This window comes from Brachionichthys hirsutus, unplaced genomic scaffold (assembly GCF_040956055.1).
Source record: "Brachionichthys hirsutus isolate HB-005 unplaced genomic scaffold, CSIRO-AGI_Bhir_v1 contig_1098, whole genome shotgun sequence".
Taxonomy (NCBI): domain Eukaryota; kingdom Metazoa; phylum Chordata; class Actinopteri; order Lophiiformes; family Brachionichthyidae; genus Brachionichthys; species Brachionichthys hirsutus.
The window spans coordinates 1-13,785 of NW_027180517.1; the positions used below are offsets into that span (position 1 = coordinate 1).

The window sequence follows — 13,785 nt, forward strand, 5'->3', positions numbered from 1 at the left end:
ATGGGAAACATGTCAAATAACCTTTCATGAATACATTTAAAGGTTTGCATTACAGCCGTTTGCAACAGGTAAACACACTTCCAGGTGTGAAATCTGCAGAATTCTGCGTTTTGTTTAAAATCCAATTCTGACCAAAAAAAGAACTGAATTTATAAGATACAGTGTAAGAATGATCTAAATCACATTATTTAAGATGCGTGAAGTTCGCCTTATTTAATACTAGGGACAAATGGTTTAGGTAACTGTTGATGGTAATTCATTTCCTCGCTTGTAAAAGTACACCGTTTAAATAATACTCAAGATGTATATTCTTGACCAAATTGCTCCCATGAGTAAGAATGTATGAAGAATGTAATGCTTTTAATTTTTGCATGTAAATGTTTGGCTGTGTTGCTGTAAAGAATCGTTTTTGTTCACCAGGATGTTCATTTTGTGCAAAAATACAAAGGAAGACATGCATGATATTACCATTGTTATACACTTTATTAATGATGACTACAAAATTTAAATAGAAATTGCACAAAGCCTTTCTAGGAAATTAAATGAATAGTATCATTAAAAAGGTATAAATGTCGGGTGATACAAATCAGACAAAAGACCCTTTTTGTGAACATTTTCACGTGATCAGTTAAAATGAAAGGAGCCTCCGGTCAATCTTTCTATTGGAAGAAAATCCCAACAAACCTCAAGATCAATCGTTTTGCTTAATAAGTGATATTTCAACAGTCTATGTTACTGTTTATGAGCATTTTTCAGTTTAATAGTAATATCAATATAAATGTGCTATTATTGTCATTGTAACCACAGTTTTTGTGTTACAATTTTACATTTTGATTGTGTTATTATTGCCATGTTGTTGTTGTTGTTGTTGTTGTTTTTCTAAATAAAAATTGTATAGTTTAAAAAACGTTGCTGGCATATTTGTGTGTCTCTATATGGCAATAAAGAAAGTTGAATGGCACTGGCAATTGAAAACTGCATAGATGAATTGACTGTGGCGTTCATTTATGACCAACCAGGTCATAATACTGTTGACATTTTAGTTGGGTATGGCACCTGCTCAAATATAGCTGTAAAACTAGAAAAGCACTCAGAGAGCACAAACCTATACGCCAAGCAGCTCATTCCCCTCCTAACTGGATTTACACTGTCCACATGGTGATCTGGATCATCATCAAAATGTTCTAAATTGTTCTTGGTATCTTTATACACCAACCATGAAAAGGAAAAGTGAATCAGAGTTGATGTGTATTTTTAACTGATTTTTGAATCCGTAAATCGGGTTTTCAATGTAAAAATTTGATATTTTTTCCAGATCCAGAAGACATTTTCTATGATAGTTTATATTAGATCATTGTATGACTGATTTTTGGTGAGTGAATTTAATGTATGTTTTACAAGATGTGAATTTTGAAAATTATAAGTAAATGGGAAAATATGGATTGTTTTTATTTTTTAGTATCCAGACAGGATATCCAGATTGCTCTCAAAATTAATGGGATCTAATCAAGCTCCATCCAGCAGTTTGTCTGTAATGCTGCTAAAAACAAACAAACAGACAAACAGATAAACACAAATTGTATGCTGTCAAAAACATACATCAACATCATTAGCAGAGCTAATAATAATAATAATAAATAGGGCTGTGTGCCAGTGCTTTTTCATCTTTGCTGAAGTTCAGGAGTTCAAGTGCAGGTCGGATCACAGCCGACCCTTCTCACCCTGGACATGGATTCTTTGACCCACTCCCCTCAGGCAGGAGGCTACGGTCCATCCGGACCAGAACCTCCCGCCACAAGAACAGCTTCTTTCCCTCAGCCGTAAGACTAATGAACACTTAATAATTCTGTCCCGGACTCCTGAATACAACTTGCACTGTTCCATTTGCACTGCGTGATTACGCTAGTTTACTGCTGCTATAGTACACATCTGTGTATCCACTCCTGCTGCTGCTGATGTGTCCGTACTTGTATGGTTTTTGTATTTTGTATTTTGTCATTACTGTTAGATGTAGCACGACTTCACCGAGAAACGTTCCTAGTCAGTGAACACTCACTGACAATGGCGATAAACTACTTCTGATTCTGATTCTGAAGAAAAAAAAAAAAAAACGTTAAAACAAATAGATACCTGGAAATATACAGGCAGGGGCCTCGGGCAAGACTGAGGACACACTGGAGAGACTATGTCTCTCGGCTGGCCTGGGAAAGCCTTGCGGATAAGCGGTGGAAGATGAATAGACACCTGGAAGCTTACAGCTCTTATACCATTTGTGCTATAATTCTGTCTTTTTAATATTCAACCAGGCAAAGGGGTTAACTTTAGAATGCATTTTGGATAGAGTAAATGCATCCCCGAATCACAGTATCAACAAACATGATAGAAAAGCCTTAACCCAGTAGTTTCCACTAAAGAATGGGCGCGTCTGTGCGTCTTTGCTGCGTTCACGGGGAGATGCTGATGCTGCGGTGGGTCACGTGGGTGGGAGTCAGTCTCGAATGGGCGCATGCGCAAATGGGTTATCGCGTCCATTGTCAGCATTTGTCATTCCGAATTCAAACAAGGAGCTCGGGTTGTACGCCGTATTGTAAGTATTGATCGAAATGAAATAAAGGATAAAACGTGCTGTGTAATGTCCTGCCGGTAGAGCGGCGCTGCGCCACCTTCCGGTTCTGTTTCGCTTCAAGGTAATGCTGAGTTTGGTTAGCCGCTGTAGCAGCAGCAGCTAACGCACTAGCCGGTGGTACGTCGCACTGTCGATCTGATTATGACTGATGTTATATCACCACGCATTTATTTTGACAGCTCTGATAGCATCTTTTTTTTTTTTTATGTCCAACGTCTTTGAATACCTTTAATATTTTTGGGCTGTTTATTATTGGCAAGAATGCAGCTTGGAGAATCTCATCTTTTTGTTGTTTTGAATATTGAGGAGCGCATTTCACTCTTGCTCGACAAGATGATGTAATTTAATCGATATTTGCTTCATTTTATTTATTTGTTTTCTGTCAAATGTTGGCTTTTTAAAGGGCTTTTATTCCATGTAGGTGTCCCTCGACATGACGTCACGTGTCGGTCCCAGAGGCGCTGCTATGAATGGAAGTGAATTTAAACACAGAGAGAGGGTGGCTCCGCGTTACCAGATGAGGCAAGTACCTTGAAGCTATTTCTGATATTGATTATTAATTATGAATGATATCTCTGAAGGCTAAGGCCGCTAATGCAACCTACTTGTCTGGTATCTGTTGTGCAGTGCATCCCTGAAGTCGGAGGTACGGAAATTAAATCTTGCCCACCTTGTTGTCTGGCTGCTGGTAGCTGCACAGGTGACTGTCAGCCATTTCAACCTGGTGTCACGTGACACAATATCAATCCCATACCAATGGGAGTACCCCTACCTCCTCAGCCTGGTCCCCCTGCTGTGCAGCAGCCTGTCACTTCCAAATAACAATATCAGTCACCTGGTCATATCCATGATCAGTGCGGGACTGTTCTCAATAGCGCCTCTGATTTATGGTGGAATGGAGATGTTTCCTGTAGCACAGCAGCTCTACCGCCATGGAAAGGCCTACCGCTTCATCTTTGGCTTCTCTGCTGTGACTGTCATGTACCTCATCATGGTGATTGCTGTTCAGGTACACGCCTGGCAGTTATATTACATGAAGAAGCTTTTAGACGCATGGTTTAACTCCACTCAGGAGAAGAAGAAGAAATAAAGGAGTGAAGAAAGCTGTGACTAGACATAAGTATTTTTTTTTATTATTATTATTTCCTTAGACTTCACAGTAATATTCTTTATATAACAACATCTATTAGATCGTGATGTTCTTTGACGTTCAAGATATGCAGCAACTTAGATAGTTTCATCACCATATGTTTATGTTACGTCTGGATCATCTGAGCGTCCATAAAGATGCCAACCAATCAATTTGGACCTTCCTCATAACAGAGTAGGCTGCAACTTGAACTTCAGATAACTCGGACATCATTGTTATCATTTTAGAAATGTTACCATATTTCTAATAGAGTAGATTTAGAGATGTTCACATCTATTCAAGTACATTTGTCAGTGAATGAATGTTCCAATATTTAACATTTCCCATTAAAAATTGTGTAATGAAACTGTGTGGGGAGTGGGTTTGTCTTTGCTGCAGATGTTATGCTCCTTAGTAAGAACTTGATTGGGAATCCTTAGAGTATAATTTTTCCTTCAGATTATATGTAAACTATTATTAAATAAAAGTCATAATAACAGTATCTGCCTGTATTGTTATCTTTTAAGTCATTCCATTCTGTTTTGGAAAACTACTCTGTAGCGTGTATATCTCAAGCCTTCCGTTCAGTTTCATGGTAATAAATGGGTAGTTACTCTGTAATTAACACTATCTTGTAAGTGTTAAGTGGAAAAGTTATTGAATCTACTTTGATCTACTATAAAACGTGTTGCTCTGTGTAGTCCTCTATCGAATAGTTTAATCCTGCTAACAGTCAAACAAACCACCAGTGAAAACAAAGCCTCCTTGGTGAATTCAAACAGTTATAAATAATTGTTTCAAACACGTTTTAATTAATGTTCAACATGTAACAAAAGTAAATATTTACTTAAGTGACTCGATCTCGAAACAGTGGGCCTGGTCTGCGCATGCGCGAAATGAATGCCACGTACTGGTTGACGTTCAGAGGTTGGAGATCACTTCCTGATGCTGGCACCAGGGTTCGGCCAAGCTAGCTGACTGGTTTGATTTTCACGGGTTTTGGAAAACCAGTGAAACGCGGCGTGGTCAAGTTGTCGGATTCAGGTAAAGTACGTTATTTTATATGGCGGTCCAGATAAGGTATTGTTACGTTTTTGGCAGGTGACAGTCTCGATTCCGGTGTGGGTGATGCGCTGGCTAGTTAGCTGCTAGCTATGCAACTACTCTACGCAGGGAGCAACTAGCTTGCCTCTCTTCTCAGGCGTCCAGACTGTTTCTTTTAAATTATCAAGTTACAAATATATATCTCTAATCTTTTTCCCCCCTAGCTTATTAAGTGTAACTGCTTCTGAATTTAAAAATATGGCCTGCCTAGCTGAATACCGGTGTATGGTACTATGGCTAATTGGCTAACACAAGTTAAGAGAACGCATCACAGGAACCCGCTTTTTGCTAAATTATTTCCATTCGGTGACATTAAGGTTCATAACGATAGCTGACTGGAACTACCGAAGCACGTCGTTGATTTTTACTCGGTATGTTTAGTTGACTGAAATCACAAAACGGCCTGGCAAAGCGTTAGCAAGTCCACAAGTAGCTGTTTATGGGCCATTGACAGATGACTCTGCGATTGAGCTTTATTTTCTTTTTAATTTTTACAAATAACGTCATCTGGATTTGTTTTAGGACAGTATAATTTTTAGAATTTGGTTCGAATGCAGCTGGCGATCATTTGTGTAGAGAGATGAAATGGACATCAAAATGCTGTCCCCATTAAATAAAACTTTAGCTAAATGCTAAACCTTAGCTAGCACTGAATCCCTAGCATCCAATCAATTACTCATCTTTTTTTTTCATCAAGACAGTCAAATCCGTAGTTTTCCTTAAATTACATGCACTGTTGTGACATAATGTACAGCCCAGATCATTAGCAGTAAATATTATGTTGTAATTCAACCAGCAACCCCGCACGTCCTTGTGATTCGGCCAGCTGACGCTGGCTCATCTAAATGAATGCAAGTTACAGTTACTGTATTTGCATAATAAGCGGATAATGAGTTTCACCTGCGTAGCAACTACTACAAATAATCAATCTATATATTTTCAGTGATCCAATTAACATGGACAGTTTATATCTCCTATCAGTTTGATTGATCATTTAGGTCAAAGTATGTAAGAAGTTCAGTGAATTGTGGTTCATGATTGTGGTTTATTTAATGCATTATTCTAAATAATAAATGCACATATAATTGAAAGTCAACCACAATCTTGCAGTTCCAGTGGTGTTTAGCATCTTCCTGGTTTTTCTTATGTCATTTTTCTTCATTGAGAACAGACGGTTGTTTTCAAAACTACCTGTCCTCTTCTGTGTGAAGTGCTGGGAGCAGACGGCACCATGAACGGCCAGCTGGACCTGAGCGGGAAGCTCATCATCAAAGCCCAGTTGGGTGATGACATCAGACGCATCCCTATTCATAATGAAGACATTACATATGATGAGCTAGTGCTGATGATGCAGCGTGTCTTCAGGGGAAAGCTGCAAAGTAATGATGAAGTTACCATCAAATACAAAGATGAAGGTAAGTTAGGACACAGCGTCAATCCTAATTCTTATAGATCTAATGTATTTATTTAGTGTAAGCATACTTGTTTATGACACACATACTAATTATTTGATCATGTTGCTATGTAACCGTTTACTTCCAGTAAAGTTTTTTCTGTCTATTTTACATATACTCTTTGTTAGAGAACGTTTCCCTTACAGTGCTCTTCCCTCTCTCTAGATGATGACCTCATCACTATTTTTGACAGCTCCGACCTATCTTTTGCCATCCAGTGCAGTAGAATACTCAAACTGACTTTGTTTGGTAAGATGTTGAATCATTTCATTTATCGTTTATTTGCCTTTTTATCAACATAAAAACGAGATCCAAACTTCAACTTTTTAGGTGTTTGCTTAAATCCTGTGACAACATGGAGAAATGTAGACTCGCATCAGCTGGTGCAGCAGCCCGTCACCGGAGGGCAGTCCAGTTTATTCAATTCAAAAGACTTTATGTATTCCTGAGGGGCAATTGTAGTCCTGTGCAGCAGCAACATTGAAGAATAAAAATTAGTATTGAAAAACTGTAGAGACATGAATATGTACATATAAACAAACAATGAGGCACAACCAAAGGTGAGTATTTACAAAGCAGCAATAACTGAGGTTAAAATGTAAATAAAGAATTTATATATGCATTAAATAAGGATATGAATGAACAAATAATGAAAAATTATGTTGCGCAGAGAATGCATCAGCTCTTCTCTGTCCACATTGAAGTTGTCTGCAGTCCTTTTTCTGATAAACATGGAATTAAATTATTGTGTTTTTGTCATAAAACAAAAGATGGGTTGGGCTGATGTATTTAAAATGTCTTTAAGCCTGTTATACTGGTTCCTAATCTTAATGTTGAATAAATTCCAGCCAAGCTAAAGCCACCATCACACAGGAGATTAGCCCAGGGGCTGTGAATTCAAGCGCAAGATAAATAAATTCACAAACCGGTTTGCTTCGCCCTAGTATTGTGAACAACAACCATAACTTTGGGGTGGAAAAACGTTTCGATAAGTTTACAATTTAATACAAATGAATAATTTAATGTATTTACTATTTAGCTCATGTCATCCATCTCCAACCAAGTAAACTCCCATCTCCGGGATGAAGTGTTTGCATGCGTCATTTTGCACATGCGCCCAAGTGGTACTCCACATGTGCAACTTTCCACAGTGAAGATAAAAAGTCAGATGGATCGCTCCCACAAAATATGCTTCCCCCTTTCATTTGGGCAAACCTTAATGTTGAGAGCTGCTCATCAGACATACCGTCTGGGACAGTTTAGTTTCAATCATAGTTAAAAACTGGATGTCCATATAAAGCCTTATACGCAGCATGATCTCAGTCTTACAATGTCAAAATACAACATTGTGTTTTCACTGATTCCATCTCCTGGCAGAACTTTTTTTTACATTTTGTTCATGAATTGTTTTGAATAATTTTAAAGTCTGGACTGCATCCTTATGTTAAGCTGTTGGATGTACCAAATTTTGTTTGGGTGACTTCTCCATCTTGAATAGCACGTTACATCCAAATTCATATTCAAAAAACCTTTATCTGCTATAAATTCAGGAACTTGTGCTTCTCTTGAATCTGTAATGACAATGAGGTGTTGGTATCTATCCTTGTTTCTCTTTGTTTAAAACGAAAACAAACACACATTCTGCCTCCTCCCGATCAAATCTGATCTTGGTCATCGCTGAATGCTCTGACCTCATGTGGAGCCTGTGTTCTTGGACACGTGTTGCAAGGCAAAGCATTTGATAGGAACTCGTCGAAGAGCCTAAAGACACCATACGTATCTGCTCTGCAGCACTCAAACAAAGAAACGTGTGTGAAAGAGGAATGTCTGCCATTTTTAACGCCTGCAACACTTGTGCAGTGGAATTTCTACCGTTCAACACAAATATGCATTTAATGGACGGTGACCCCGGTGAGGCAGGTCACCCTGTTGATTGTGATTACTTCCTCTGCATAATGCCAGATCTTTTCCTTTGTTCAGCAAACATGGCACGCTAGTGACCTTTTGCTCAGTGTGTGATTATGAAGCTGTCGGCCTGGGATTGTGAATGTCTTAATGGATTTGATCATGTGATCTGCAACGTCTTTCATCTCAAGTATCGACAGTGTGGAGCCAGCAGGCTAGCAGTAGATCGTCATGATGTACTCCTACTACTTACAGCTTTTACTGACAAATTCATGCTCCCAGTGTATTTTATTTTTTCTCGTAACAGATGTTACCCTAGGATACAGTTTTATTTTGTGTTAATGGCCTGCTGCAACAATTTTAAGCCTAGCTCTATTACTCATAATGTCCCAATGGAAACAATGTCAGTACATTTAAATCTTTGGACTTTTTTGTTTTTTTCCTAGATGTAAATGATTCTCCGTGGTTTTACTTTATCTGCTATTCCTCCACAGTTACATTTTTTTATTCCACTGCTCACATTTGGTTTAGTTTGGCAGCTGTCACATTTCTCTGCATATATTTCTGGAAGCGAGACGCTATAAAGAAGATAGACAATGATCTGTGTCAGTGGCGTGCGTCAAGCCAAGACATTGTCCCAGACAGTGGAAGCTGAATGGAATTTTAAAAAGAACTTGTCTTAATTTGGTGTCTTGTGTGTTATCATCTCATATTACTTGCAGTGAATGGTCAGCCACGGCCTTTGGAGTCCAGTCAGGTGAAGTACCTGCGCAGGGAGCTCATCGAGCTCAGGAATAAAGTTAACAACCTCCTGGATAGCCTGGAGCCCCCCCCAGAGGCCGGTCTGGCTGCCACAGCGCTAGACAATGGTAAGCACCCTCACACAGCTGCTGCTGAATCAGCTGAACTGATCTTACTGCAGATATATCACAATCTATATGTATTGTGTATGCTGACATGCTAATATTTAGCTGCAAAATGTCACAATGAATGTAGTCTTAGTCTTATTAAAGAACAGCTATATAATGTAGTTAGCATATGTTAACATAAATCTTTATTGGCTGAACATAAAAAAATCTTTCTGCTGTCATCATTCTGTATTGGCCTAAACGTTTCATGTGCAATTATTGTGATTGTGTCGCATCCTACGTTGCTGTTGTGCATTGTTTCTACAAGAATGCCAAATCGCTGCTTATTGATGAAAATACACAAATGAAAATATGTTTACAACTTTGAATCCAAACAAGGTAAAGCTATGAACAGATGCCATAGATAGTGGCATCTGTTCCCTCATGTACAAATGGTTTGATTGATTTTTGTATAAATTATGCATTCCATTTGCAACAATAATTAAATTGGATAGACTGTGCCTGCGCTTATTCAAACGAATGTGCTGCTGTGTGTAAATAACTGAATGGACAAAGTACATTAGGTTTATGTGTTTCGCCTGGAATAAAAGAACAGCATCGACTTTGGACAATCCTTGTACAAACAAACAAAATCAGTTGCAGGGAGAGAATCAAGGTCTTTCATGAGGACGGGTCAGTGCTGGTGAAACCTATACTGCTACGCGTTTATCAGACATGCAGCAGTAAATGGAAATGTGTGTTATAACATATCTTATAAGAGTCTACTCAAACTAGTGCAGAAATGTTGCAAGCATGCATCCATGCCACAGTTTGCATTAGTCTCTGTGGGCACTTTCATACTTCTGTGGTGTTTTTAGAATCCGTGGATGGGCGTGAAGGGAAAGTGATGGCTTCAGACCCCACTCACAAACAGGCCACCCCCGTCAGCGCGGCCAGTATGTCAGCCTTTGACCCCTTGAAAAACCAGGACGAGGTTAACAAGAATGTCATCTCTGCTTTCGGCCTGAGCGAGGACCAGGCCCCGGGTACAGCACAATATTCACCTGCAGGAGATTAAAAGCGTAACCTTTTTTGTGTGTGTGTGTGTGTGTGTGTGTGTGTCGGTGAATATCTGTCATGAGCAGAACTCCTTCATCTCCTGTGTCTCCGTCTCTGTAGCTCCTCCAGCTGTTGCACCCGAGGACCGCTCCGGAACGCCTGACAGCATTACCTCCTCCTCATCTGCACCCCCCCAGCCGCAGGCTCCCTATCCGGGGATGCAGCAGGCACCCCCAGCTGGCATGGAGGGTGAGACGCACGAAATCTCAAAATGCACATCGTACATAACTGGTGAACACACACGCGGGCTAAGTAGGTTTGTGTTTGTGTGAGAAAGGATGCGCAGGAAGTTGAAGACCTTCATTCTCAACGGGGATCGTAAACACACGGTGCAAAACAGAATTGTTCCATCCTGAATAATACGAGTAATTTAGTATTTATATAAAACAGACTGAGATCAAATAATTTTCTGTGAGAATGCTGCTAAGAAAATGCATTTGAGCATGACAACAGCATGTTTGTAAAACGTCAGCGTGTTTACATCAGAGAAAGAAAGTATCTGTTGCTACAAAACATGTTGTAGGAAACCCCTCCCATGTGACGAAATCTCTATCAGATGGGCAGATGTGTGTTTGGTGTGAAATGTTTATTTAAGAATTGGACCTTGTTCTCATGACTCCTTCCCGAGGCATGCTCAGAGGTCAGTACAGCCAACGGCCTCTTTGTTCCCATCAACATCATTTTCCCATCTTTTTTTCCCCACTTCTTTGAGACCCCAGCCGGTTGTTTGTCCAGTGAGCTCAGCGGGCTCGTAGCCGAACTCTTACCTCCACTGGAGTGAAATGAATCCCCTGGTCCTGTGGGTCCAATGTGGGCTCTATCTCGCATTGCTCTGCCTTTTTGTCGAGTCAATATCGGTGCCAGTTTCAGCAGTATGATTGTACCTTCTCTCTTTTTTTTCTCTGCATGCAACATCGCTCCGTTTTACATGCCAAGCAGAAGAAGAGCTCGGCCCCGTTCATGGAAAACACCGGTTTGCCAAGACTTTGCATTTGCATTCCGGCATTCAGTGGAAAACCCGAATAACAAGGGGAAAAAAAGTTTCCATGTTTTCTAAACCTAAAAAAATATGTGCAATGACATCACTTTCAAACAGGCTATTACGGATTACATGCCACGCCGCTCAGATGTCAGCAAGCGTAGCATAATGTTTCAGGCATCCGTGGATACATGGCGGTTACCATCCATTTATAGCAAATTATTGCAGAGCTGATGTGGAACCATCCTCTCCATGAGCGCGGCTGCAGTGTGGACAGGTGAAGTCATGGGTAATAGGACGTAGACGCTGTCTCCAAACACAGACGCGTCTGAAGGACAGGTCCGTGTCTGCGAGGCGATGAAGACGTCGGTCTCTGATGAATGACTGCATGTTGTACTTGTTAGTCCTGCGTGCTGCGCCCTAGCGCTGAGCCAGCTCTCACTGCAATGCGCCGTCGACGGTCCGCGTTGGTGCTGAGCTTTCAGTGCTGATTACGGTCATTCCAGTCGGTGCAGCTGTTTTTGTTGCAATCGATCTGTGTTTCTATCTAAATACACAAGTGTCTCCATGGCGATAGACATTAAATTTTCCAGTCATTTACTTGGATAACCAGCTGCGACATGACTCTGAGATTGATTGTGTCTTTAAGAAGTCTGTGGTAGACCAGATTTAGATTTCTATGTAGCGCAGAGATTTGTGATCTGCATCACAGAGATGCATAAATGTGTACTGGATGTAGGAGAACTGTTTCATATGAGGTTCTTGTGTTGTGATGGTGCTTGTTCCTGCATCTCCAGGTCAGATGTACCAGCAGTACCAGGCTCCAGGAGGGTACCCGCCTCAGCAACCAGGTGGTCCGCCCCAGCAGCAGCAGTCCGGTATGCAGTATCCTGGTAAGAGTAAAACTGATCAGGTATTAACTAGAATAACGGTACCTGATGTGTTCTGAATTACTCCGGTAAGGTTACTAAGGTCTTCTCTTGCCTGTCTAAGCGAGTCCTTCTCATCCTCTGCAGGATACAACACTCAGGCTGGAGCCCCTCAGCCTGGCCCACCGCAGCAGCAGCCGTTTCAGAACTACCCCCCTCCCACCTCTCAGGCTCCCGCCCCTGGTTCGGCCCCTGCTCCAGGTTTCCAAGGTGCCCAGCAGCAGCCCCATCCATCTCAGGGAGGCCAGCCGTATCCACCAGGAACCTTTCCTCCCCAAAACTATACCTCCCAGGGGTCCCAACCTGCCAACTACAGCCTGCCACCCAGCTCCCAGCCAGGCACAGGATACCAACTCCGTCCCGGATACACCCCGCCTCCTGGCAGCAACGTCACCCCTCCACCAGGAGCTGCTAACCCGTATGCCCGCAACCGGCCTCCTTACGGCCAGGGCTACGCTCAGCCAGGTCCTGGGTACCGGTAAAAGAGGACAGTGGATGTTACTGGTCCTCACACTTCCCTCAACACCCCTACTCTGTATGTGGCTCCAACTGTTTGGTGTGAATGCAAGAATAATAATCGGCTCTACGTCCGCCTTCATACAAATATCAAATCAGAATATGAAACAAGACCCCCCCCCCCCACGTCTGATGGTTGGTGTTTGAACGCCGTCTCTTCAACATGCCACTCTGTTCTGGCCCCAGTGTCCCTTCCTCCTGTTATTTCCCCCCTCTTCTCGTGTCGCCGCCAGCGACGTCTGCTCTGCCCCGTCGTATCTGTCTAGTAAAGGTCTGCCCAGTCTGTATGATGTCACCTGGAAGACAAAAGCAGGCTGCTGCACAAACTGTCTATTGTCATTTTATCCCGGGGGAAAGATCCGCATTCGACAACTGTCTCAGTCGACTGAGTTCGCTGTGCGCGGACGCCGAGTGAAAAGTTAGCGGCCCTCGTTTTGTCTGCTTTTTTTTTTTTTTTTTTTTCATCGCCATGTTGGTATCAATGACATGTTGATGGAACTGCCCCATGTTGGGAACACTAGCTAAGTGAAGAATTGTGGGAGGTGTAGATCAGAGATGAAGAAGGCGTAGTTTGTTTAGCTTCGTATATCACCTCCAGTAAAGCTTGCTATTCCTCTTTATTTTATCACTGGTTTTTACTAATGAATTGATTCCACCTTTCAGTGAGATTAGTTATGTATAAACTGTAACATTATTATTGTTATTTTCCTCGAACCTAATAAATGATTGAGACCCAGTTGGACCTTGCTTTCTTAACGTTGAGTTGCTCTTGGCTTTCTCTGGTTTCTGACTCATGTCTCTGTTCAGGTTGGCTTCTCTCCTTTACACTTATTTTCCTATTTTGATTTTCCTCTCTGCGGGTTGTGGTTGGTTTGGCGTGTGACATGCGAGTGTGCGGTTAATCATTCATGTCAAGGTGTCTCTAAGTGAGAAGAATTGGGCACGCATGGTTTATTAAAGATAAGTTTGGGTTAGTGTTGCCCTTGGCCTTGTCTGCCAGGCTGAAGTCACTCTTCTGATGTGTCCATCTGTTGTAAGTATGTACCGAGACCGATATCAACCAACTGTGTATTGAGACTGAAAATAGGAAAATGATTAACCTGGCTCGTGAGTTCGATTTGCTGCTTCCAGATTTTCAGACCAAGTTAAATCACTCTTTCATATTTTCCGTAGCGA

The 13,785-nt window shown here is 41.4% G+C and overlaps 2 protein-coding genes across 2 annotated transcripts; both read left to right on the forward strand.

Annotated features, from left to right (window-relative positions):
• The first annotated feature begins 3,059 nt into the window (after nucleotides 1-3,059).
• On the forward strand, nucleotides 3,060-3,716 carry LOC137915792 (protein jagunal homolog 1-A-like). Its single transcript, XM_068758911.1, has 2 exons — nucleotides 3,060-3,148; nucleotides 3,254-3,716. Exons 1-2 carry the CDS (start codon nucleotides 3,060-3,062, stop codon nucleotides 3,714-3,716), a joined length of 552 nt encoding a protein of 183 aa, XP_068615012.1.
• A 993-nt stretch (nucleotides 3,717-4,709) lies between these two features.
• On the forward strand, nucleotides 4,710-13,340 carry LOC137915787 (protein TFG-like). Its single transcript, XM_068758906.1, has 8 exons — nucleotides 4,710-4,799; nucleotides 6,071-6,274; nucleotides 6,479-6,562; nucleotides 8,941-9,087; nucleotides 9,945-10,112; nucleotides 10,246-10,374; nucleotides 11,962-12,057; nucleotides 12,181-13,340. Exons 2-8 carry the CDS (start codon nucleotides 6,091-6,093, stop codon nucleotides 12,573-12,575), a joined length of 1,203 nt encoding a protein of 400 aa, XP_068615007.1. The 5' UTR covers nucleotides 4,710-4,799; nucleotides 6,071-6,090; the 3' UTR covers nucleotides 12,576-13,340.
• Nucleotides 13,341-13,785: the final 445 nt, after the last annotated feature.

What these genes read in the sequence shown, in the direction of transcription:
- LOC137915787 (XM_068758906.1), top strand. Translation starts at nt 6,091, where the DNA reads ATGAACGGCCAGCTGGACCTGAGCGGGAAGCTCATCATCAAAGCCCAG. An exon ending in TGCCACAGCGCTAGACAATG is followed by an intron (nt 9,088 to 9,944) that starts GTAAGCACCCTC and finishes TGGTGTTTTTAG; the next exon opens with AATCCGTGGATGGGCGTGAA. An exon ending in GTCCGGTATGCAGTATCCTG is followed by an intron (nt 12,058 to 12,180) that starts GTAAGAGTAAAA and finishes CATCCTCTGCAG; the next exon opens with GATACAACACTCAGGCTGGA.
- LOC137915792 (XM_068758911.1), top strand. Translation starts at nt 3,060, where the DNA reads ATGACGTCACGTGTCGGTCCCAGAGGCGCTGCTATGAATGGAAGTGAA. An exon ending in GCTCCGCGTTACCAGATGAG is followed by an intron (nt 3,149 to 3,253) that starts GCAAGTACCTTG and finishes TCTGTTGTGCAG; the next exon opens with TGCATCCCTGAAGTCGGAGG.